The following is a 25,954-nucleotide window of genomic DNA, read 5'->3' as shown; positions in this document are numbered from 1 at the left end:
ACATGGACATCGTTAGAAGTGGTGAAGCGGTCGTGCTGGTAGGCTATGCAAAATACAGGACAGACAGACTGTACCCACCAACAACACATGCTCTTTCGTTGCGCAGCTGCATCATCATTTCAGGCATCCTGCTACGCCTCATGATGTAGGCATCGTGTGCTGATCCTGGAAAACGAGCACAGACATGTGAAATCACCATGTTGGACTGACACACCACAAGGGCATTGATGGAGTGGTAGTGCTTCTGATTGCGGTACGCTACCTCCCGTGCGTGTGGTGGTACCAAAGCTACATGTGTCCCATCTATGGACCCAATGACATGGGGCATCCCTCCCAGGGCATAGAATCCACGCTTGACCGCAGTCAACTGTTCAGGGGTTGGGAACTTGATGAAGTCATCCAGGTGAATCAACATGGCATCTAAGAAATCATGCAGCACACGGCAGAACATGCTCTGGGACATGCTACCAACATGAGCTATGGTATATTGAAAGGTACCGGTGGCAAGAAAATGTAGGGCAGCCATTACCTTCAGCTGGGGTGTCAGTGCCGTAGGATACCTGTGCTGCGGTTGCAGGTGTGGTGCCAGTCTCGCCGTCAACTCCAGAATCAACGGTTGGGGGAAGCGGTAGCACCGGATACTGTCATTCTCCCGCATGGCAGCCAAGTCCGGAATTGGTCGGGCAAGAGGCGGCGCTCTGCAGTAATTTGGAAGTGACAAGGAAGAGTGAGTGCACTACGACAACAATTCATATGTACTGAGCACATGTTAATCTGTCAATACACATATGCTACATAGGGAGTCAGGTATGTGCTACATGCCCTGGACACGTATGGCTGCCAGGTGACACTCCTACCAAGACCCAGCTACACACGGAGATTGAGAACCTCCCCATGCCATGCCATGGGAATAGCTGTGTCCCAGTGCAAGTGAACAGCCAGACGCAAGACAGGAGTGACATACGCCCACACATCAGCAGAAGTAGGATGCCGATTGCAGAGACTGGTAGCGGAACACTAGAGCCACAGGTCACATGACATTACACTAGGACAGCCCACACACCTTGCCATGAAGGTGCACATGTCATGACTCACCACACATTCATTGTGAGGATGCAGACATGTCCTTGTCACGCTACTCCGTGTCCCATGCATACATGTGCACCTCACATCTGATACCACATGTGGCATGGTGTGCGGAACAGTGTGCAATGTCAATCTACACACAGACACATGTTGGTTGCTGCAACAGCTGCAGCTTTTGAGGGTGCTCCAACATCAACCTGATGGGAAGCCCCCACACATACATGACATAGTCACATTGTGCACCGTGGGTAGTGACAAGTCAGGTGTGGTAACCCCTGTACCGGGCATCAGGGGACACTTCCGTGTGTTGGTGTCCGTGCCATGCCAGTGACGCTCACCCCAAGTGTGCAGTACGACATGCACACATGTCAAAGGAGTCAAGGGCATGCCTGGCACACATTGCACCGTCACACAGTACATCTGTACACATCTCATCATACATCTGGTGCCTTCTCGACTCAGGAGTAATGTTCCACATCACAGCCTGTCACACCTGTGCCCCACACGTGTAGTAATGCACAGACGATGCCTTGATGTCCATTCATGGACAAGTATGTCCATCCATGGACAAGTATGTCCGCCCTATTCCTACCTGTGTGCCGCCTGTCACCACTGTGATGTGTGAAAACCGCCGTACTGCTGCTAAGAGGGCCTGTGTACGTTCCCATATCACTATGGGAGTGCTACCGTATGTGTACCCATCGTGATGGCGAGCGTACAGGCATGTGTACGGCCCGTACCACTACGAGTACGCATACGCAACAACACCCATAGTGGTAGGGCCGTACGCACGCCTGTACGCTCCCTATCACTATGGGTGTCCTCGCGTATGCGTACTCGTAGTGGTAAGGGCCGTACACACGCCTGTACGCTCCCTATCACTATGGGTGTCCTCGCGTATGCGTACTCGTAGTGGTACGGGCCGTACACACGCCTGTACGCTCCCTATCACTATGGGTGTCCTCGCGTATGCGTACTCGTAGTGGTACGGGTCGTACACACGCCTGTACGCTCCCTATCACTATGGGTGTCCTCGCGTATGCGTACTCGTAGTGGTACGGGCCGTACACACGCCTGTACGCTCCCTATCACTATGGGTGACCTCGCGTATGCGTACTCGTAGTGGTACGGGCCGTACACACGCCTGTACGCTCACTATCACTATGGGTGTCCTCGCGTATGCGTACTCGTAGTGGTACGGGCCGTACACACGCCTGTACGCTCACTATCACTATGTGTACGCATACGCGAGGACACCCATAGTGATAGGGAGCGCACAGGCGTGTGTACGGCCCGTACCACTACGAGTACGCATACGCGAGGACACCCATAGTGATAGGGAGCGTATAGGCGTGTGTACGGCCCGTACCACTACGAGTACGCATACGCGAGGACACCCATAGTGATAGTGAACGTAGGCACGCGTGTACGGGCCGTTGCAATGCATTTGGGGTGCCCTAGGGCCCCGGAACGCACCGTACCTGTGTGTGAAGCTCCAAATTACATAGGGGACACATGAGGGACAAGTATTAAGGCCTACATGCATGCTGGCTATCATGGAGACCAAGTTCAAATTTTGAACTTGTTCTGGAAGGTGCACAGCAGAAGTCAGTTGGAATGAATCTACTTTGTTGCAATGTGTTTGTGTGGCTGACATCATGCAGGAGAAAAAAACCGATAGAGAACCCACAGACTGCTAGGTTTGAAGGGATTGGAGGAAACATAGGATGCAAATGTGAGTGACCAATCACTCTGTACTCCTGTGCATGAGATGGGCCAGCAAGGCAGATATAAGGCAGCCAGGTCCCATGAGGGAGCACTTGCCTGCACATCTCTGTATTCCACGACCCAGCTGCTGCTACTGATTCCCTGGAACCATGTCAAGGGCTGTGGAGAGGTCACAGCCATTCACCCTGGAGGAGAACATGGCTTTGGTGGAAGTGATCCTCCCACGGTACCCCATGCTGTATGGGCGACCAGGTTATCAGGTGAGTGCAGTGTCCACTGCCACAGACTGTGTCCCTTTTTTGTGACTGTGACTTCTGCCATTGTGTCCAGGTGTGACACACATGCTATGTACTGTAGGGGGGGTCCCAGGGGGGGGAATGCCTGATGTCTCCCAGCAGTGGCCTGAGACAGGAGGGGTGGGTGCAGAGTCCTCCCAGCAGTGCCCTGAGACAGGAGGGGTGGGTGCAGAGTCCTCCCAGCAGTGCCCTGAGACAGGAGGGGTGGGTGCAGAGTCCTCCCAGCAGTGCCCTGAGACAGGAGGGGTGGGTGCAGAGTCCTCCCAGCAGTGCCCTGAGACAGGAGGGGTGGGTGCAGAGTCCTCCCAGCAGTGCCCAGAGACAGGAGGGGTGTGTGCAGAGTCCTCCCAGCAGTGCCCTGAGACAGGAGGGGTGTGTGCAGAGTCCTCCCAGCAGAGCCCTGAGACAGGAGGGGTGGGTGCAGAGTCCTCCCAGCAGTGCCCTGAGACAGGAGGGGTGGGTGTGATGCACAGTGTGAGCCTGGCTCATTGATTGTGTAGTTGCCCTCATTCCACCTGTGTCCTTTCAATGGCACGAACTGCTTTTGCCCTTCCCCCAGAGGATCATGTCCCTATGACAAAGTTGCAATGCATTGGATGCACACTATGCCTTGTTGTAAACAGCAAATGTGTTCTAATCTGTGTCCCTGTGACATGTGCAAGGTGTATTGATGTAGTGTCACTTGTTCATCCTCACAGGTAGACGCCTCTGCCAAGGAGCAGATATGGCTGGACGCCGTCAGCGCCGTGAGGAGTGCGGATGGTCGGAGGCGGCACCTGTCCCAGGTGAGGAAACGCTGGCAGGATATCCGGTGCTGGACGCGGAGGATCGCACGGGTCCTGCTGGGGGACTCACCTGAGAGCCACAAGAACCGCGGGCGCCGCCGTCTCTCCCACATCCAGAAACGTGTGCTGGCGGTGGTCTTTCCTGACTTGGACAGGCGTCTACAGGACATGCAGCAGCCGGAAGGGGGTAGGTACATGTGTGTGTTTGTTGTGTTTCACCAGCATTTGTAAGTGCACTGTTCCATGGATACACTTCCAGGGTTTATGGTGCTGTGCAGATCCTGTTCCCCACAGTATTGCAGTGCTCTCCTGCCTCCCTTCCCCTCCTTGCAATGTGTTCCCTGGTCTGTGTGTAGTCACTCCATCACAAGGTTATGTAGCCTGACACCTTCTCCAAGTGTACAATGCCTGCAGCATCATGTGTGGGGGTGGTGTGTAACAGGTTTTGTGACCTTGCCTGTGCCCTGTCCAGTTATGGACTTGTGGGTTCCATGTCAGTTGGCACTAATGCTGAGTCCAGACATGGGAGTTAATCTCTCGAGTGCCAGGCCTTCCAGCAGGCATGTCCCATGTGGTGGCCTGTGACATGATGTGCATGAGTGTGCGTTACGCATAGTGCAGGGATGTTAGCGTGTGTTGCAGTCATTCCCATTCAGGAGCATGGAGTTGTGTGGCCACTACTGTCCCCAGGGGCATATTTTCCTAGGTATCATGTGTGTAATCAAAGAATGTCGACAATCTATGTGTCTACAGCATAGGTTGTGCTCTGTGCCATTGTCCCCTGGCACCATGTTTATTGACGTGAGATGTATTACAAGTGTCCACTGTCCAGCGTGACCTGATTTTCCAAGTACATACTCACGGTGGCCATTGCCTGTGTGTCTTGTTGCAATCATCTGATGATGCCCATTTGTACATGATTATTTGGACAGGCGCACCTTGGGTATTTGGTGTGCAATCTTGAATTATTGCATCCCATGTGTATTTCACCCAGACTAAGAGATATAAGTGCTTCCTGTGTCTCCACAGATTTGTCTCATGTAGGGGGTGGGTGGTGCGGGCATGGCCTACATGTCAAGACCTGTAATCTCCTTGCTAGGACTGGCCAGTGTGTGATGTTTGTCTGGACATACACTCAAGGTGCAGTGTGCCAGTCAGGGTGGGCATGTTATCAGTATTACCTATGCTGCATGTGCCTCTAGTTCCTGGATATGGTCCCTGCTCATCCCAATTTCCTGCCACGCTGTGTGGTGCAGATGCAGTGCTGTATTGTCCCCAGGGCCTTGCTCCTCAGTCAAAATTCCATGTCATCTCATTTGCTATTGTGTCATGCTCTCCATAGTTTTTCCATGGCATGGTGGGTCACACAACTCTGTCTTGCAGGGCCTACATATGTACCTTGTTTTGTAGTTGTAACTCTTCCTTTGTTTCAGGCTATGCACTGTAACCTAAGTAGATTTGACTCATGTGACATATGTATACAGGTGTATGATTAATTTCTGTCTCTTCACCCTGCCCACAGCATCGTCGGGGGACACGGAGGGAGACATGGACACAGACGGCGCGGAGGGACCGAGCACCAGCGCCAGCGGTGACATCGGGGCTGGCACTTCGAGTGGGACTGAGGCGGAGGAGAGTGAACCCGGGGACCTGTCGACTGGCACAACAGAGTATGAAGCTGACGGGTCCGAGGATGATCTCTCCGAGTGGGCGGTGGCTGCACCACCATCTGACAGCAGCCCTACATCTCGCACCGCCCCCTCCATTGGCATCAGCCGCCTCCCACGTGCTCGTGTCCCTTCCCAACGTGCCCGGTCACCACATGTCACCTTCCTGCCAGGCACCGCACCCCCTGCCCCTGTCTCCACTGCTGCCGCCAATGCTGAGTCTGTGGACATCCAGCGGCAGTTGCAGATTGGTCAGACTGCGATCCTTAATGTCCTCCATGCCCACAGCCAGGTCCTCAACAACATGGAGGCATACTTGGAGGGCATTCATTCATCGCAGGCTGACCAACGCAACTTGCTGAGGTCCATAGACTCCACACTGACTGCAGCAGTGGGTCTCCTGCAGCGCTACGTCCCACCCCCTACCCCTGCCCCTTCCACACTTCCCACTCCCATGCCTGTCCCACATACACCCAGACGTAAGCATGCACCCACCACAACAGACACAGGCACCACACCAGCAGGGAAGGTCCGCCGCACACCTCCTGACACGCACACACAGGGTGAAGTAGGCACACCCACTGGGTCGGGGGGCAAACGTGTGACACACAGCCAGAGTGGGAGTCCGCATTCCACCAAATCCCCTCCCTCCAAATCCCCTCCCCTCAGCTCTCCTGGCCACATCTCCCCCAAATACTCCTTCATGGCCGCTCTGTCCCTGAGCCCCACAGTGACACCACCCCACAAGCGGTCAAGGAAGTCCACGGTCAGGGTGCTTGAGTCCCCCCCCCTGTCCACACCCTCCCCCAGTGGCGCTGCGACCCATCCCTCTGACCCCCCTCCCTCCTTGGGGCCTGTGGTTCCTTCGGGTGCAGGGGAGTCCCTGGAGGACCTTGCCGAGGTGTGCAGCGCGCTCCTAGAATCCACCTTTGGCCCTGCCCCACCCCCTGTGGTGGAGTCCTCCATCCCTGCACCCACGTCACCTACCCTTCGCCCTCCTGTCCCTGCGGTGCCTGTTCCTTCCCCCCAACATGATGCCCTCACCCCTGTGGAAGACAACGGCTTGTAACTGTGCAGGCAAGCTAGGGGACACGCATCCCACTGTGTCCCCCATCCAGCTGTGACTCCTGGACTGCCCTATGGGCTTTGTAAATATTGGACTTACTTCATACCAGTTTTTTGCTCATGCTGAATAAAGCTATTTATTTTTTGCCCTTGGAACACTCCTGCTTTGCTGGCATTGCTGTTGGTGGGGCTGCTACATGGTTGTGGGTGTTGGTCATGTGTTGGGTGTGTGGGAAATGTAGTAGTGTGCTGCTCATAGGGGGGACCCTGGGATCTGTGTGCCATCACACGGTGTTAGCTAGCTTTCTCCATTCATGTAAGCAGTTGCTGCATGTTGCAATTGTCCCAAGGTGTATTCCTTCCTCTGTGTACCCTGACTTCTTCCCTGCAGGGTGTCCCCTGACTTTAGCGCAGAGCTGTGTGTACATTAGCTGGGTGTGTGACGTAGTCCTTCACCTTTGCACATGCATGCTGAGCCATTCTCCACCTGCATCATTCGTGGCATCCTTGGTAGTCATTGTACTTGTGTATGTGGACTATTGACATGACTTCATGGGGACATGTTTTCTTTTTGGCCCTATGCATGCGTATACTCCCAGCCTCGCACACATGTGGTACATGTACTGCAGGGTCTTTGTGCACCTGACTGACATTTGTGGACATGGTATCTGTGGCTACTCCACCCTTTGCGTTCCATGGGCACTGCTGGGAGTGATGGGCACCCACCCCTCCTGTCTCAGGGCACTGCTGGGAGGACTCTGCACCCACCCCTCCTGTCTCAGGGCACTGCTGGGAGGACTCTGCACCCACCCCTCCTGTCTCAGGGCACTGCTGGGAGGACTCTGCACCCACCCCTCCTGTCTCTGGGCACTGCTGGGAGTGATAGGCACCCACCCCTCCTGTCTCTGGGCACTGCTGGGAGGACTCTGCACCCACCCCTCCTGTCTCAGGGCACTGCTGGGAGTGATAGGCACCCACCCCTCCTGTCTCAGGGCACTGCTGGGAGGACTCTGCACCCACCCCTCCTGTCTCAGGGCACTGCTGGGAGGACTCTGCACACACCCCTCCTGCCTCTGGGCACTGCTGGGAGGATTCTGCACACACCACTCTTGTGACTGGGCACTGCTGGGAGGACTCTGCACACACCACTCTTGTGACTGGGCACTGCTGGGAGGACTCTGCACCCACCCCTCCTGTGTCTGGGCACTGCTGGGAGTGATAGTCAACCACCCCTCCTGTCTCTGGGCACTGCTGGGAGTGTTAGGCCCCCACCCCTCCTGTCTCTGGGCACTGCTGGGAGTGTTAGGCACCCACCCCTCCTGTCTCTGGGCACTGCTGGGAGTGTTAGGCACCCACCCCTCCTGTCTTTGGGCACTGCTGGGAGGACTCTGCACACACCCCTCCTGTCTCTGGGCACTGCTGGGAGGACTCTGCACACACCACTCTTGTGACTGGGCACTGCTGGGAGGACTCTGCACACACCACTCTTGTGACTGGGCACTGCTGGGAGGACTCTGCACCCACCCCTCCTGTGTCTGGGCACTGCTGGAAGTGATAGTCAACCACCCCTCCTGTCTCTGGGCACTGCTGGGAGTGTTAGGCCCCCACCCCTCCTGTCTCTGGGCACTGCTGGGAGTGATAGTCAACCACCCCTCCTGTCTCTGGGCACTGCTGGGAGGACTCTGCACCCACCCCTCCTGTGTCTGGGCACTGCTGGGAGTGATAGGCCCCACCCCTCCTGTCTCAGGGCACTGCTGGGAGGACTCTGCACACACCCCTCCTGTCTCTGGGCACTGCTGGGAGTGATAGGCACCCACCCCTCCTGTGTCTGGGCACTGCTGGGAGGACTCTGCACACACCCCTCCTATTTCACAATATGTACGCTCATGGCATACACGGATGTGGGTACGCTCCATGCATTCGAGGTGAGGGTACGGGTCGTACTTACACTGTTGGGTTGGGGGTATGCTCCATACGTACGCGGGTGGGGGTACGTGTCGTACTTACACTGTTGGGGTGGGGGTACGCTCCATACGTACGCGGGTGGGGGTACGGGTCGTACTTACACTGTTGTGGGGGGTACGCTCCATACGTACGCGGGTGGGGGTACGGGTCGTACTTACACTGTTGGGGTGGGGGTACGCTCCATACGTCCGCGGGTGGGGGTACGGGTCGTACTTACACTGTTGGGGTGGGGGTACGCTCCATACATACGTAGGTGGGGGTACGGGTCGTACTTACACTGTTGGGGTGGGGGTACGCTCCATACGTACGCGGGTGAGGGTACGGGTTGTACTTACACTGTTGGGGTGGGGGTACGCTCCATGCATTCGAGGTGAGGGTACGGGTCGTACTTACACTGTTGGGGTGGGGGTACGCTCCATACGTACGTGGGTGGGGGTACGTGTCGTACTTACACTGTTGGGGTGGGGGTACGCTCCATACGTACGCGGGTGGGGGTACGGGTCGTACTTACACTGTTGGGGTGGGGGTACGCTCCATACGTACGCGGGTGGGGGTACGGGTCGTACTTACACTGTTGGGGTGGGGGTACGCTCCATACGTACGCGGGTGGGGGTACGGGTCGTACTTACACTGTTGGGGTGGGGGTACGCTCCATGCATATGGGGTGGGGGTAGGGTGCGTACATATCCGTCCCCATGCTATGTGATGCTTGTGCGGCCCATACCCAGGCCTTTGCCACGTGGGTACGAGCCGTCCCGCCATTGTTGGGGTGACGTGGGTGTGGGCGTGGTACGACTCGTACCCACGCTCTTCAGGCATGGGTACGGGACGTACCTGTCTGGTTGTGTTGCCGGTTCGCGTTGTGACGGACTTCCGTTGTGGCGGTCGCTGGCTTAGCTGGACACGCCCCCACCCCCTCGTAGTGACCAGGGCATGGGAGTCAGGTATGTCCAGGGCATGTGTGCTGTGTGACTTTGGTGGGGGGGTTTGTGGCCTGCCCTGGTCCTGCCACCCCCACCCCACCCCACTTTCCCCCCTCCCTTAGTTGTTCTGACCTTCTGCGGCGTCTGCGTCCGAACCTGTTGAGGAGGTCGACTGCTATGAGGGCCGGGATGACACGTAGGTTCGGGTCCATGTCTGTCCGTCGCTTACGGGTCCTCCTTGTTCGCGTCGTCCTGTCTGTCCGTCGCGTACTGGTCCTCCTTGTTCGCGTCGTCCTGTCTGTCCGTCGCGTACTGGTACTCCTTGTTCGCGTCGTCCTGTCTGTCCGTCGCGTACTGGTCCTCCTTGTTCGCGTCGTCCTGTCTGTCCGTCGCGTACTGGTACTCCTTGTTCGCGTCATCCTGTCTGTCCGTCGCGTACTGGTAGTCCTTGTTCGCGTCGTCCTGATTTCCCGGCAGTTTTTGGCAGCCGGAAAATATTCACCGTGCGGGATGACGACGGTGCGAATCGTAATTCCTGGTTCGTGAATGGCAGGCTACGAGTGTCCCGACGTCAGGTCGGCGCTTTCCCGGATCGCATTTGTAGGTTTATTTTGTTCGGTCGGGGTTTTTTACGATTCGTACGCAAATGGTGTTCCCGTGCGAATCGTAATTCCATGTTTGTATATTTTGACGACCGGGTACGCGTCGGACGGAGAATATGCTCCGTCCGACGGTTCGTATCCGGTTTTTACAGGATCGTGATCGGCGCCCAAGTGTAGAATTTATCTTTGGTCTTGTACTTCCGTCGACAGTATTTTTCACACCGATGACTTTGGAAACGTAAAACTTGCTCTTTTAACTTTTTCTCTTCTGTGCTTTTAGGTATAGCACATGTTGCATATTCTTCAATAAAAGATAACACTGCTTCATCAGCATCTGTTCCAAATTTTGGAGCATCCTTGATCCACAACAGCATATGAATATGAGGAGCACCTCTTGCCTGGTACTCTTTTCTTCAAAAGAAATCCACAACTTCTCCAAGAGGTGGATTTTTTTTATTGCAGATGAAGGACATCATAGCCTCAAATCTATGATTGAAATATCTGCAAACATTAACCGGATCCAATGAGCACAGTTCTCCTGCTGTCTTGTATTCGATGTTTTTAATGTTTGAATTTGCCTCTCGTAGAAAATCCAGTAAATCATCCCAAGCGTACTCGGCACAGCTTAGGGTTAGGAACCATGTAGGAGTTCCTAAATTCCAATAACATACATTTCAATTCTCCATGGCGTCGGTACCAATATTAATTTGTCCCACGTTGACAAGCCATCAGATTGATCAATTGTGTTTCCAAATGATCATCTCGGTGCTGCACTTTGTCCATAAAATCCTTAGCAGACACATTATGTAGATGTACTCCACTTTTTAAAATGTGATTTACTGCATAAGATAGTGCAGACAAGTCGCTTTCAAATAAAAGATGAAACAAATATGGAATACTTTGACGAAATCTTGAATCTTCAGCATATAGTCTTGTAGTCCGATACTCAGAAGCTGGAATCTGTTCTGGCGTTCATCGTATCGTCCACCTTTTCCTGTAGGAAACAGCTGAGGAAAACATCGAGCTTCCAAGCTCTTCTCCCATACATTCACGGGAGTTCCTTTTGCTTTCTTCATCTGAAACAGATCAATAGTGTCTCCCATAACTTCTTTTGAATGAAGAGGATGTATGCTAAAATGTTCATAAATTTCTTCTTCTTTTGACTTGTCCACTTTTTCAATTTGTCCAGTTGGTGTTTCTGTGTCTTCTTGTAAATCTTCTTCTTCTTCATCTATATAAATTGATTCATACCATTTATTATTCCTTTTCAAATATAAATTTACTCTTTGTACTTTCCGTACATCTACCAGCTCCTGCCAAATCTTCTTATTCTTTGTAGGTACACCATTAACCAGAATAACTAATGGTTCAGTTTCCAAAGTATCTGCATCAATAGTTTCCATTTTTTTTTTCAAATCCAACGGCAAATACACCACTCTTCCTTTTAAACCTCTCAGTAAATCTGAAGGAGGTAATTTACCAGTTTTGGGCTCCATACGTATTATGGTCTGGAACGGATGAACACATTGAATGAGTATAGACTCATATGTATTTAAATCAGAAAGTTCGGCAGGAATACCATCCAATTCTAAATTATTATGTACAGCTCTGGTCGGCATTCTATTTTCTTCTAACTTATTATAACAGTATTTACAAATACGCTGATCTTCACCAAAATCAAAACAATTTTCCAGAAATAGATATGTTGCAAAATCCTTCCACTTATAATTATCTTCATTTTCACTTTTTTTGTACAGATCAACATTCCTTGTTTGAATTTTATAATGGCTTCTGCGGCAACAAATACAAGTAATATTTGGTCTTTCATTAGAGATGATAGTAAATTTTGTCATTTCATCTTCAAACTTTTTAGTAATAATGAGTTCTACGTTCTGTTCCTCATTTTCCTCATTAACTGTGTCCTTTTCTGCACTTTCTTGTTCTGGACCGAAGTAGCAAAACTGAATCTGATCGGTAACCTTCACTACATCTGATATAGATCCACGGAACAGAGCATTATTTAACTCATTTAACTTTACTGCTGGACTTTTAGCAAAATACAATGTTCTCACAAACTTTCTCATTTCAGTATGATGTACTGCCAGCATCCTAAAATGGTGAAAAACACTTTGACAAACTTTCCTAGAAAGACAAGCCAGAGAATGTCCTTGCAAACCAGTATTCTCTCTCACTCTGCATGGATCTAGTATTTGAAGCACCTTAATTTTCTGTTTTACACTCTTTTTACTACACTCTCTTAGAAAGTCACGGAATTTATCAATAGATTCCTGACGCACAGTACAAATACTACTACAGTTCCAAGTGTACACTGGGGCTTTTGGACATCTCCCCATAGCCTCAGCAGCCATTACTTCTTCCTCATTTCTTGGGACCATTTTCTCCTTTTCCATCACACAACCATCCTTAACTTCATATGCTCTACCATTGGTGTCAACTGCATGCAACAAACTATTACTTTGAAGATAACTCTCTTCATTAAAAAATGGTTCAGTACTTGAACTGTGCTTCCATTCTCCCAAGAACACTTTACAAAAGTTACTTTTTTCACTTCTCTTTTCCTTTTGCTTTGTGAGTTCATTGCGTTGACTAATTTATCTAATCTACGCATCCTATTCAAAATTAAAATAAAAAATGTTCTTTTTATTTCCAAAGCCTTACTTACAATATTTTCTATAAAAAAAAAATTCTTAAGAAATTTAGATTTTTTCTTATATTTTTTCACATCCTTTAGCAAATTTAACATCACTCTTCTGTGAAACATTTTTCGACGAATGTTTTTAAAATCTAATTTTCGTGTTAAATCAGTTTTACTTATTTCTGATTGTACATTAGCTTTTGTTTTTTGCTGTTGACTCTGTTGTTGCTTTGTACATAAAACACTGTTTGTTTTACATTTATTTTTTCCATTTTTTGAAAATATTTTTAAAGAAAACTTTAGTTTGCTTACCAGCAGAGTTTTTCTTTTTTCCATCACAAGCTTTTCCTCCTATTTTTTTTTTCCCAGTTTTGTCCAGATATACTTGTTGTTGCTTTTCTTTCCTCTTTCTTGTCCTTAAAGGCATTTTTTTATTTTTTCACTGTTGCTCAGCAATACCTGCAAAAAACTTTAAAAAAAATACCTTTTTGTAATTATAATTCATTAAAAATAAATGTAAGCTTTTCAATAATTTCAAATGTTTTAGCATTTGCCTCTCATTTGTGATTTACTGATTTGTGCAGAGTGCTAACCACCACAGTTGAAAAAAACAAGCTGCCCCTTTCCTGCAAGTGCAAGTCTTTCAGAACAACTGCAACACACTTTAAATCTCTGCCCACAATTTCTGTGCGCACACAGCCTCATGGTGAGATTCTAGGCAGAAAACGATATTTGATTGGCAATTTCAAAGCACATTTACTACTGAGGTAGAGCAAGTGATAATTGCTGTTACAGCCTGACACATTTTCCTTATAGTTTACAGAGACAGAAAAGAGCACATGTCCTAACAGCTCCTTGAGACCATGACCATGTGTTACAGGGTGAGTGATTAGAGTAGAGCAAAGAAAATGAGGCCTTGATGATGTTTTTATGTGTTTGCGTTACACACTGCTATCTGAAACATCACACAGAGCTGAGTACTACGCATCGGAGTGTTGGAAAAGCTGCTGCGTGTGTGCCAAGAGTGTGTTTCTGGAGACTGTGCATTTTCTGATGCAAGAGAGATGAGCAAGGAGACTTCCACAACTGCATGAAGACTGCTAGGATGTATGTAACAGTGCATGTGTGGTAAGGGTTAATTTGAGTTTAGAAAACAGGCTGCCCCTTTCCTTGGACTGCAATTCTTACAGAACAACAACTTCACAAATTAAATCTCTGCCCAAAATTCCTGTGCGCACACAGACTCATGCCGTGATTTTAGGCACATAACACAGGCTGCCCCTTTCCTGGGGCTGCAATTCTTTCAGAACAACAACTTCACAAATTAAATCTCTGCCCACAATTCCTGTATGCACACAGACTCATGCTGTGATTTTAGGCACAAAACACAGGCTGCCCCTTTCCTGGGAGTGCAATTCTTACAGAACAACAACTTCACAAATTAAATCTCTGCCCACAATTCCTCTGCGCACACAGACTCATGCTGTGATTTTAGGCACAAAACAGTGTTCCTGGATAGTACCAAATTACTGTTACAGACTGACACATTTTCCTTATCATTTAGAGAGGCAGAAAACAGCACATGTCCTAACAGCTCCTTGAGACCATGACCATGTGTTACAGGGTGAGTGATTAGACTAGAGCAAAGAAAATTAGCCTTGATGATGTTTTTAGGTGTTTGCGTTACACACTGCTATCTGAAACATCACACAGAGCTGAGTACTACGCATGGGAGTGTTGGAGAAGCTGCTGCGTGTGTGCCAAGAGTGTGTTTCTGGAGACTGTGTATTTTCTGGTGCAAGAGAGATGAGCAAGGAGACTTCCACAACTGCATGAAGACTGCTAGGATGTATGTAACAGTGCATGTGTGGTAAGGGTTAATTTGAGTTTAGAAAACAGGCTGCCCCTTTCCTGGGACTGCAATTCTTACAGAACAACAACTTCACATATTAAATCTCTGCCCACAATTCCTGTGCGCACACAGACTCATGCCGTGATTTTAGGCACATAACACAGGCTGCCCCTTTCCTGGGGCTGCAATTGTTTCAGAACAACAACTTCACAAATTAAATCTCTGCCCCCAATTCCTGTGCGCACACAGACTCATGCTGTGATTTTAGGCACAAAACACAGGCTGCCCCTTTCCTGGGAGTGCAATTCTTACAGAACAACAACTTCACAAATTAAATCTCTGCCCACAATTCCTCTGCGCACACAGACTCATGCTGTGATTTTAGGCACAAAACAGTGTTCCTGGATAGTACCAAATTACTGTTACAGCCTGACACATTTTCCTTATCATTTAGAGAGGCAGAAAACAGCACATGTCCTAACAGCTCCTTGAGACCATGACCATGTGTTACAGGGTGAGTGATTAGACTAGAGCAAAGAAAATGAGCCTTGATGATGTTTTTTTTTTTTTTGCGTTACACACTGCTATCTGAAACATCACACAGAGCTGAGTACTACGCATGGGAGTGTTGGAGAAGCTGCTGTGTGTGTGCCAAGAGTATGTTTCTGGAGACTGTGTATTCTCTGGTGCAAGAGAGATGAGCAAGGAGACTTCCAGAACTGCATGAAGACTGCAGGGATGTATGTAACAGTGCATGTATGCCGAGGGATAATTTGAGTTTACAAAACAGGCTGCCCCTTTCCTGGGACTGCAATTCTTACAGAACAACAACTTCACAAATTAAATCTCTACTCACAATTCCTGTGCGCACACAGACTCATGCCGTGATTTTAGGCACATAACACAGGCTGCCCCTTTCCTGGGACTGCAATTCTTTCAGAACAACAACTTCACAAATGAAATCTCTGCCCACAATTCCTGTATGCACAAACACTCATGCTGTGATTTTAGGCACAAAACAGTGTTCCTGGATAGTACCAGCACACCTTAGATTCTGGGGAAGACATACTCCAAAATATCTAACATGATCAAGACAGATACATATCTTCCACAACATAAAATGTAATTCACAACTTTTAATGTAGAACGAAAATCTACCATGCTAATTTCAAATGTGTTGCCATTTGCCTCTCATTTCTTTCAAAGTGATTTCTGCTAAATCCTAACCATCACAGTTAAAAAGAAGCTTTCCTTTTCTTTCAAGTGCAAGTCTTACTTTTCAACAGCAACACAAATTAAATCTCTGTCAACAATTCCTCTCTGCACACAGACTCATGGTTTGATAGTAGGCACAAAATATTTTTCCTCATTGTTACCAGTACACCTTAACTTATGGTGAAAACATACTCCTTAATATTTTACATATTCAAGACAGTTAAATATCTCCCAAAACACAAAATGTAAATCACAACTTTTAACAAATAATCACAATTCTTTTATTTATATCTAAATTCACCACATACACCCCCTCTCAAACTCATAACTCACCTTTAAAATTAGTTAGTTGTGAAAGAAATGTGGCAGTCACACAGCAGTTTATCAGACCAGAATCTCTGAGCTGAACACCTCTCTCCTCTCAGCAGAACCAGTTAATGGCACAGTTTCCCTCTCTTTTTTCACACATATACATGTTAACTCCAAATCACATTCCTTCCCACATTTTTTCAAATGGAATCACACTTTTTTATTGGTTGTCATTTTCAACCCTTTTCCAACTGAACCATTCCCCCAACATGACTTCTACCTGCTGCCATAGCAACAGGTCATGGAACACTGGTGTGTGCAGAGAGGTCAGAAGTTCAGCACAAAATGTTTCAAATCCAAAGAGCAAGAGTGCTTGACCTGTCAAACCTCACAGCAAATCCAAAGTAATGTTCAGTGGCAACACATTTTTCATAACCAATACAAAACATGCTTCTAAAAATGTATACAGACAGCCTAGTTTTAACTTTAAAATAGTTTGAATCAGCCAATCAGTTCTTTTTGTTAAAAAAAAATATGTATGCCTCTATTTTTCAACTGTCTTTCTTTTCATATTGCCATTCTGCTGAAAGACACCTCCTGAGTGCATCCAGATCTCCTTGGAAAATGTTCACAGTGTGGATTGTAGGTCACAGCTATGTCTTCTGGAGTGAAAAGTATGCAGAAAAAAGAGGTATGGTGAGAGACCTTGCTTTGCCAAATGTAGACATTAAATGGATTGGTCAGAGAGGGTTAAAGTGGCACCAATTAATGCCTTTGGTGAAAACCTTTCTACATCTCCCACAGCCTAACCTTATTATTGTGCACTGTGGTGGAAATTACCTAGGCACTTTAACTGGGGTAGGTCTGGAAATGCTTATGAAGGACACCTTTGTGCAATTGATGGCGCTTTTTCCACAAACTGCCTTTGTATATTCTAATATATGCCAAAGGCAAAAGTGGAACTGGTCCAACCAATTTTGTCCGCAGATTGACAAAGCAAGGAAGCACGTCAACAAATCTATTTCTGCTTTCCTCAGAGACTATGGTATGGGTTCTATATACCACAACAACTTGCGTTACAACATGCAAGGCATTTATAGAGGAGACGGTGTACATTTCAATGATGAAAGCAACAGAGTCTTCCTCTTGAACTTAAGACTCTGCATCGGTACTTACTTGTAGGTACTACAAAAAAAACACTCAATGAACACAAGGGCTCTTTTTAGAGCCACCTAATATCTAAACACTTTACTGTGATTTTATTTTCTTTTTTTTGTTAAAGTTTTTTTTTGGGTGCGCGCTGGGTGCGCGCACTCGGCGATTTTTAAAAAAAAAATATAATTCTTTTTATTTGCCCTACAAGGTCCTACTGTGACCCCCTGACAATGCCTAGTGGGTCAATATCTCCCCACTCTGCCCCCTTTACACGTTCTCCCCCTTTGTTTTTTACTGCCTCAGACTGCGAGAGACAAAATGGCGGCCGCCGCTTCCTGATTTCCACCGATTCGAATGTTTACTGTCATCTAACAACCAATCAGAAGTGCGCTCGCGCTCGGCTGGGTGCGCGCACAGGGCTTGCTCAGTGCGCGCACGCTGCGCGCGTATAGATATATATATTGATTTAAATGCAATTTTCTCTGGAAATACTGAACAGATTTACACCAAATTTCACATAATTCTATTCAGCCGTTCGGGCTGTAGCTGCGACTAAAGTCCCTATGGAAAAATCCATGGGGAAAACGCGTTTTGGGACCCCCCTTTTTCTCGGCCCCCGCTTGACGAATCACCCCGAGACTTTCAGGGTAGGAGCGGAGCACCCCATTAGTATATATATATATATCCAGGAGAGGAACACCACGAGACTCCAGGAAAGCTGCTCAAAATCCAATTTATTTTGGCATTGATGCATGACGCGTTTCATTAATTACAACTTTCTCAAATGCTGCCGGATTCAACACCAATAGTTCTCCCGCCCTCCTTTTGAAGCCAGTTGCCTTGCTGCGATTGGACAGTGCAACACAGGTGACCAAAGCACTGGGAAGGCGAAAAGGGAGAGGTGGGACAGGTGCTGTTAACTTTGGAAACACACTCGGTCTTGGGTTGGGAGTCCAGGCAGCGGAGTGAGGGACACACTAAGCTGCTAAACCGCCCTACTGAAAGAACTTTGGTGAGCATTGGTGTGACAGGAGCAGGCACCGCCCACTTGGGACAGCACTTGCTCAGGTGTGTCTGCTCCGCGAGAATTCATTCCTGGGTTTTCGCCTTCCCAGTGCTTTGGTCACCTGTGTTGCCCTGTCCAATCGCATCGAGGCAACTGGCTTCAAAAGGAGGGCGGAAGAACTATTGGTGTTGAATCCCGGCAGCATTTGAGAAAGTTTTAATTAATGAAAAGCGGCATGCATCAATGCCGAAATAAATTGGATTTTGAGCAGCTTTCCTGGAGTCTCGTGGTGTTCCTCTCCTGGAAGCGTCGAGGAGGTTGGTGTTTATGTGTTGGGGGTGCTGCCACGAACACCTCCAGCGAACACCCACTCCACAAGGAGTCCTGCGTGTGTTGGTGGAAACTTTTGGACAGACTGCAGAACTCTGCGGTAGCGCCAGGACACGCCGCTTACCCGCAACTTTTGCCCGGCCACGATTGGTGGACCACGACTACGTGGGAGAGGTGCTGTTAACTTTGGCAACACACTCGGTCTTGGGTTGGGAATCCAGGTGGCGGAGTGAGGGACACGCTAAGCTGCTAAACCGCCCTACTGAAAGAACTTTGGTGAGCATTGGTGTGACAGGAGCAGGAACCGCCCACTTGGGACAGCACTTGCTCAGGTGTGTCTGCTCCGCGAGAATCCATTCATGGGTTTTCGCCTTCCCAGTGCTTTGGTCACCTGTGTTGCCCTGTCCAATCGCAGCGAGGCAACTGGCTTCAAAAGGAGGGGGGAGAACTATTGGTGTTGAATCCCGGCAGCTTTTGAGAAAGACTTAATTAACGAAACGCGTCATGCATCAATGCCGAAATAAATTGGATTTTGAGCAGCTTTCCTGGAGTCTCGTGGTGTTCCTCTCCTGGAAACGTAGAGGTGGTTGGTGTTTATATATATATATATATATATATATATATATATATATATATATCACACAGCGCCGCTCCTTGCACGGATGGTGAGACCACAACTTCGTGCTGCAATATGATGTTTATTCAGCCACCTTTTCCATCATGACGAGTTTCGACCTCACAGCCTTGTTCACATAACGCGCTAAAGAGTTACCATGCTGTTTTTAAAGTGACAGTGTAACCACACGTGATGTCATACTTTCATAGACATAAACAACATATTTTAAATGCATCTTGATGTTCGTGCAATTTCGCATTTTCAATGTGCAACATACTGCCATAAATCAGAATTTAACTTTTTTAAAAACAGATTTAAATAATAAAATTAATTTCATAGAATAATTTAGGTAAAATACCAACTTCATTGTACTAAAAACTCTTCTTATAGACAATTGCGTTTCGTACATACAACATATTAAAAGACCTCTCAACTGTAGGCCTCCATTGATTATATACAAACATATTGAGTGCAAAAATGGCATATGATTACTCAAGCCGCTGTATACTATGATTTTGAGATTAATATCCTTTCATGCTTTCCACAGGTTGTGTTATTATTCCTTCGCCTTTCATTGCTCAATTAGGTCTCTTATTTTTACCTAACCGTCAATTCGAGAATGTTTAACTAACCATCCCTCATTTATTTCACTCAGCTGAACCTACATATTAGTTCTGTTGTATTGTACATTGCTTTACAGATTTCTTTGACATTTTTTAGATGTGCACATTAATACTAATCTCTGCTTCCACCACATACTCGCATTTTTCTATATGTTGAACGTCCTGAAATAAAGTGCAAGTGCTAAAAATAAATAGTGCTAACACTAAAATATGGTGTCTAAAAAAACGTCTGCTGTTAAAATGTTTCCTTTACAGTTCTTATGACCTAATGTCATTACGGCGAAAAAGCTTGAAAAATATTTAATATATATTACTTATCATATATATGTTTTTTGTATCATACTGCCCACTTTGATTTATTTATAAGCATGTATGAAAGTCTTCACAGGAGTTGTGTCCATTCGGAGTCTTTGTGTCTAACTCTAATATGTATTTAGTCTCCAAGAGAGAGAGTTTTGCTTCTCGCTTACCTCCTCGTCTGGACACTGGAATACAATCAATTAAAAAGTACGTTAGTAATTCCAATTGGTTGTCATGTTTCTCTATACACAAGCTGGCCAGCCTAACCTATATGCAGCAGCCTCTCATATTCATTGAATACAGCCTAGGTCAAAACACACAGGAGCATAGAATAGTACCCAACTGGGGAACCAAATATAACAGAAAAAACAAGGCACCTATATTCCAGATGTACCCACAGTTCCTCATCATTATTAAAACCTAACAGACCTTTGTTTGCAGATCTATAATGTATCTGGATTACAATGTGCGCAATCTTCTTACCCTGCCCCCCTCTTTCATCTTTCGGGACCTGGTCAATACAAAAGAATTTCAAAAGGTCTCGATTGCTATGGTGGCCAATTTCGAAGTGGCGGTCCAGAGTATAACTGATACCATTCTTAGTCATAGCCCGCATGTGTTCTAAAATACGCTTCCTGGTAGGGTGAATGGTACTCCATAAGTAGCGTTTAGGACAAGGACACTCAAAGCAATAGACTGTAAACTCAGAATTACAATTCAGTAGCCGATTTATGCTCCTAGATATTTTGGAGCCCTGCTCTACAACACTATAATTGAGAATTTTACAGCTGTATTTACAGGCCTTGCATTTCATGCAGGGAAAGAAACCAGTGACACTATCAGTTTTTAAAGGGATGGAACGGTAGTCACGATGTACCAGATGATCCCTGATATTACGAATAGAGTTTAAAGTCTTAAATGTATTTTAAAAAATATTTAACATTTACTACTTTAAACTCTATTCGTACAAACTTTTTATATTTTTGTATATTTTTGGACGATATTAGTGTCAACAATATTTTTCCCCAATATTTTGATACTTACCATTATAAGTATAGGAGCGCGATATTGTGTTCAATTATATTTTTGACTTGATATTTTTGTCAACTATATTTTTTACCATGATATTGTCAGTTATCCAACAAAAGGCATTACTGATTTTTCTTCAATTACGGTAATTAGAGGGGTGTTATCGGTAATAGTAGAGTTACTATCAGGAACTCTCTTGTGTAGATTTACTAACGTTGCTGCACTGCATTGCATTGCATGAAACGGGATAGCACAACTATTCCATATGTACTAAGATATGGTGCTGTTTTCCTCTCTCCCAGTGCTGCCACACATTAGGCTACCAAGCACCAACACACACACTCTTACACCATAGTTAAAGGATGTGCGGGTGATGACTAGCATAGGTTGTGTACTAGAAAGATATACTTCCAGTACAAAATACTGTGCTTAGACATGTGAGAAGCAAACGCTGTGCAAATAGTTGGTAAATATGCTCCTCCATCTTTTTTGCTAGCCTCACCTTCTTCCAAGGAGGAGCAGTCTAAAAACATTGTCTACCATCCTCACGGACACTGTGACTACATAGCCAGCAAAGATCATGTGAATACAAGATATCAGAGCACCCTCCGTTCATCACTCGGGAGTTCTGGCATTAAGTATTGCAATCAGTGCTCCTTTGACTTGACAAAGAAAACTAAAAGTTCTGTACTGTTTCAATAGATTTTATCTTAATAGTGCTTAAGTGTCCAATATTAAAAAACACAGGACCATGTGTGTCTTCATTCCAAGGTCGGAATTGGTCCTTTCAGACATATTTGTACTTTTCTAACAAAGGAATTAAATGTGAAATAGAAATTTAGGAAGCCACTGAGCATAGCCTCCTCCTTGAACAGACGCCAGTAAACGTTCAACAATCAAACCGAGTTGAGGCATTGTGTTTGTGCATTTTAGTCAATGATATTAAAGTTTTAACAAAATCCATAAAATGCTTCTTAAATTGAAAATGAGACTGATGACTACGAAGTGATTATCAGAGAAGCTAATCTTTAAACATTAATGTATATAAATGGCAATGTTTAAGCAAACATGTAATCCTACCTCATAGTGGTATTCTCGTAGGTAACTCAGGTCTTTCAAAGTAAAATGACATTTGGTCTGGTTGAGGATCTTGCCATCAAAGTGTAATATATACTGCTTTCTTGGTCCTTTGACTTTATTTGGTGGATTACAAGTAATCTTCACTTTATTTGATGTTTCAAGACCATCTTTGACATCTTCAACTACATTAGGTACTATTTGGAATAAAAAAAATTAACTATGTAAAGTCACACCTTTGATGTTTCATCTTCTAGTTTTTAATTTCATTCTTAACATACAGGAGAATTAAAAGTCTCTATACATTTTAGAAGACTTTTACAAATATTTTAGGTGCAAATTAAGGTAGACCAATAGTCATGCATTCTGGAATAATTTATACTGCTCACAAATTTAATGACCAGAACAAAAATAAAATATCAGTGATAATTCATATTCTTTTCCATGAGATCCATACCAATCATCATCATGTTTCCAGTCCGCATAATTTTTATGTCATGGCTTCAGAGGACTGTGGTTACCTCACAGAGTCAGTCCACCATGTTATTAACAGACAGCATATGGTTAGCTTGGGCTTATGTATACTCTAAAGTGGTACAATTCTTGGGAGTTATTGATCTCTGCCTAGGGCATTAGCATAAGGGTAAGGCAATCTGCTGAAAGCATTACTGTAATTTGGTGATCCTGTCACCCATGATACAAGAAGCCTTTGCTATCACAGCTGTGGTTTGTGTTATACGCTTTAGCCAGCAACTCCACTAGGTTGTACGCTATGTATGGCTTTTAGGTCATCCTTCATGGAAGGCAGGGTGACCTGTAATGATAAAGGAAGTGGTTGCCCTTCAAAGCTCTTCAATGCCATTTCCCTGACAAGTAAGTTTCAACTGACAGTACTTACAAGAAGCTGGTCTTTAGAAAGTCGGAACGTGCTAGAAACAAAGGGATCTTTTTCCCACGGGTACATGGAAGTGTTCATGGATGCCACTTCAGCAGAATGCAAAGAAAATGGGTGTGACTGTGCTTTTCATAAGGCTACAGGCAGTATAACCAATAGGAAGGAGGGAAAGAATGGGAGAATGGAGTAAGAAAACATATTCACCAATCATGGGAACACAAATTATGTGTCAGGTAGTCTCTAGACTCCATCTTTCCAATATAAGCAGTCTCTTTCTAAACTCCGACAGCGATGCTGGTGTTCTGGTAGGGGCAAATGGAGAGATACTGGGATCCTGACCATGGTTCTAATCCTCCCTCACATCTACGTTCAAGAAAGTGCATAAGGAAATTTAGAGGGGACTTGAGAAATGTTGGAATCCTGGCTGTGGCACAGATGCCTCACATCCTCCTTAAACAAAATTCAACTTAAAGAGAGCAATCCTGGTAAAGAACTCAAAACACTGGGAATTGGGATGAGTGCTCCGCGCTCTGTCCATTATCTCCTTGTGTTTGCTTTGTTCGCCCAGAGTTGGCAGGGTATGCCCAGACGTTGGTCCCCTGCTCACTTTGCCACTGGATTCAAGCTAGCCTAACTGATGAGGGTTGTTACCCCGAATCCAGTCCCAGGATGCTTATTTCTGGTCCAGGGAGGACCTGGCTTGGCAGTTCGGGCTGGACAGTTTCCATGAGGCACAAGGTCAAGACTGGTTTGCATATAGCTGGGTCTTAACTGTGGTGGCAAATTTATTGATTGTCAGGGATACTACATTACATCCCATGGTAATGGCACGTCGATGTGAAGTTTTATACTGAACGTCATTCAGGGTGTGTTTTTCAACTGAATTGCTAAAACTATATAAAAGTAATTGAAGTATAATGTGAAACATACACCGTCTGATTTCTTTTCATGCATGACATCTATTAGATAGGTTTTAGGTATGCACTTTTATTCATTTTGATTAATTTGTGCTGACTGGCAAGGGGAGTAGGTGCATCTCAAGTTAGAGCATTGCATAAATATTTAGAGGGCAAAATGGAAAAGTATGCAGACATTTTGCAATTGCAAACCCTGCAATTTGCAAAATCAATTTTTTTGCGACTGTAAAATGGCTTTTACCTATGAACGAAGCCCATTTTGTGATTTAGAAAAGTCTTTCTGGCTAAGTGAGTTTTGCGACCTCTACTGAATCACAATTTAGAAAGGGTGTAAAAAGGGGGTGTACCTTCTTAACTGCAATTCGGTGTGGTATGTGTCAATGATTTGGGACTGCAATTGGGGACTGAATCCACTGACCAATTACTTGCACCTCAAGAAGGAGGTGACTGAGTTTGTATTCCTTAGCTAAGTGGAACATAAAACATTGCTAGTGACATTGATAGGTCTATGAAGATGTGCACCACCTTTAGAAAGAGTATGAGGCTAAATGTCGGTTATGGATTTAACATAAGACTATCTTATTGAAAAAGTTTTTTTTAGCCCTGTCAATATCAGAGTCCCTAAAAATATGAGGATTTATTTTTAGAAGAAAACACACTTCAAACATGCGAAAAAGTACTGACCATAAAAAAAGAACAAAAGTCATCAACGAAGGACAGTTGGTAACCTTTTCAATGAAGCTTAATGTGTGAGCCAAAATATAGTCAATAAAAAGGATCCAACTGTGCCTTAACACAAGCAAGCAGTTTGTGTGATGACAGCACATTTTGATGCATGTTGCAACTTACCTGATGAATTTGTTCTACATGTTTGTGGCTGGCGTTTCCCCTCAATTATGGTGTCACTTTTATGTCTTCTCCTTTTGAATGCCCAAACGTAGACAGTGGCTTCTTTGAATGCTTCACCAATGTCACAGCTAAAGTTGGTTTTGTTTATTTTTTCTAAAAACACAAATACAAGTTTATCCCAAACTGTTAGTCAAGTCAAAAACCAAAGGACCATATTTACTCAACCACACAATCTTTCCCTCTGATGCTTAATAATATGTCCTAAATCCCCACAGTCACCCTTACAAAGGGGTCTAAAAGGGAGCATTATTGACTCACCAAGTCATGTCAAAGTGTCATTCAGAAACTGTACGTATTCCAGGTTGTTCATTCACATTTGCCTAACCACAGTCTAATTAGTGTTTGGCTCATCGATTTTTAATTTCCATTTTGACAAATTTGGCTCTTACAGCTTACTGGTGATGGAAAATATGTCACATATAGAATGTGCACCATTAGGAACAGTACAAGGTACGTAGATGTGGAGTTAAACGCAATGCATCTATACTTACCTATATATACCTACCTTGACAATATAGTGGTAGACGATAGTCTGGATTCAATATTTTTGTAGGTTGAAAGAGAAAACAATAACCATGTTCCTGCCATGGGATAAGTCACATAGAGGATTTGGGGTGGGGAATTTTATGCCTGTGCCCCATTTTGGAATTAACTAAAGCTAAAAGTGGGAAGTGGAAATGTACCCACCCCCAAAGGGCGTATTTCACTGTACTAACCTTTTACTCAAAGTCTGCCACCAGTTCTATGGTAATCAGAGTTAACTTGCAATACATGCTGGTGGATTAGCCATTCCAGATCAGATTGCTGCCCCCTCAACAGTTGTGGTGGAGCTGATGCTGAACCTTGGCGAACCCAATGGTAGAGTGAGCAAGTGGGTTATCAACCATTGAGGTAACTCTAAGTAGGACTGTTCGACCTGTGAATATGTGGATGAGAATCCAACATTTG

At 46.0% G+C, this 25,954-nt stretch overlaps 1 protein-coding gene across 6 annotated transcripts in view; it reads right to left on the bottom strand.

Moving 5' to 3' along the window:
* The window catches only part of PTPRC (protein tyrosine phosphatase receptor type C), a 623,869-nt gene that overhangs the window by 212,376 nt on the left and 385,539 nt on the right, over window positions 1-25,954 (bottom strand). For all 6 annotated transcript variants that reach the window (XM_085601450.1, XM_085601451.1, XM_085601453.1 and 3 more), the window contains 2 exons: window positions 24,947-25,099; window positions 22,289-22,482 (listed from right to left, as the gene is read on the bottom strand). In XM_085601450.1, coding sequence (XP_085457576.1) covers window positions 22,289-22,482; window positions 24,947-25,099 — 347 coding nt within the window. The remainder of the gene's footprint in view (window positions 1-22,288; window positions 22,483-24,946; window positions 25,100-25,954) is intronic.

Source organism: Triturus cristatus, chromosome 4_2, assembly GCF_964204655.1.
Source record: "Triturus cristatus chromosome 4_2, aTriCri1.1, whole genome shotgun sequence".
Taxonomy (NCBI): Eukaryota; Metazoa; Chordata; class Amphibia; order Caudata; family Salamandridae; genus Triturus; species Triturus cristatus.
The sequence above is the reverse complement of the archived record's forward strand: the minus strand, read 5'-3'. Positions and strand labels throughout refer to the sequence as shown.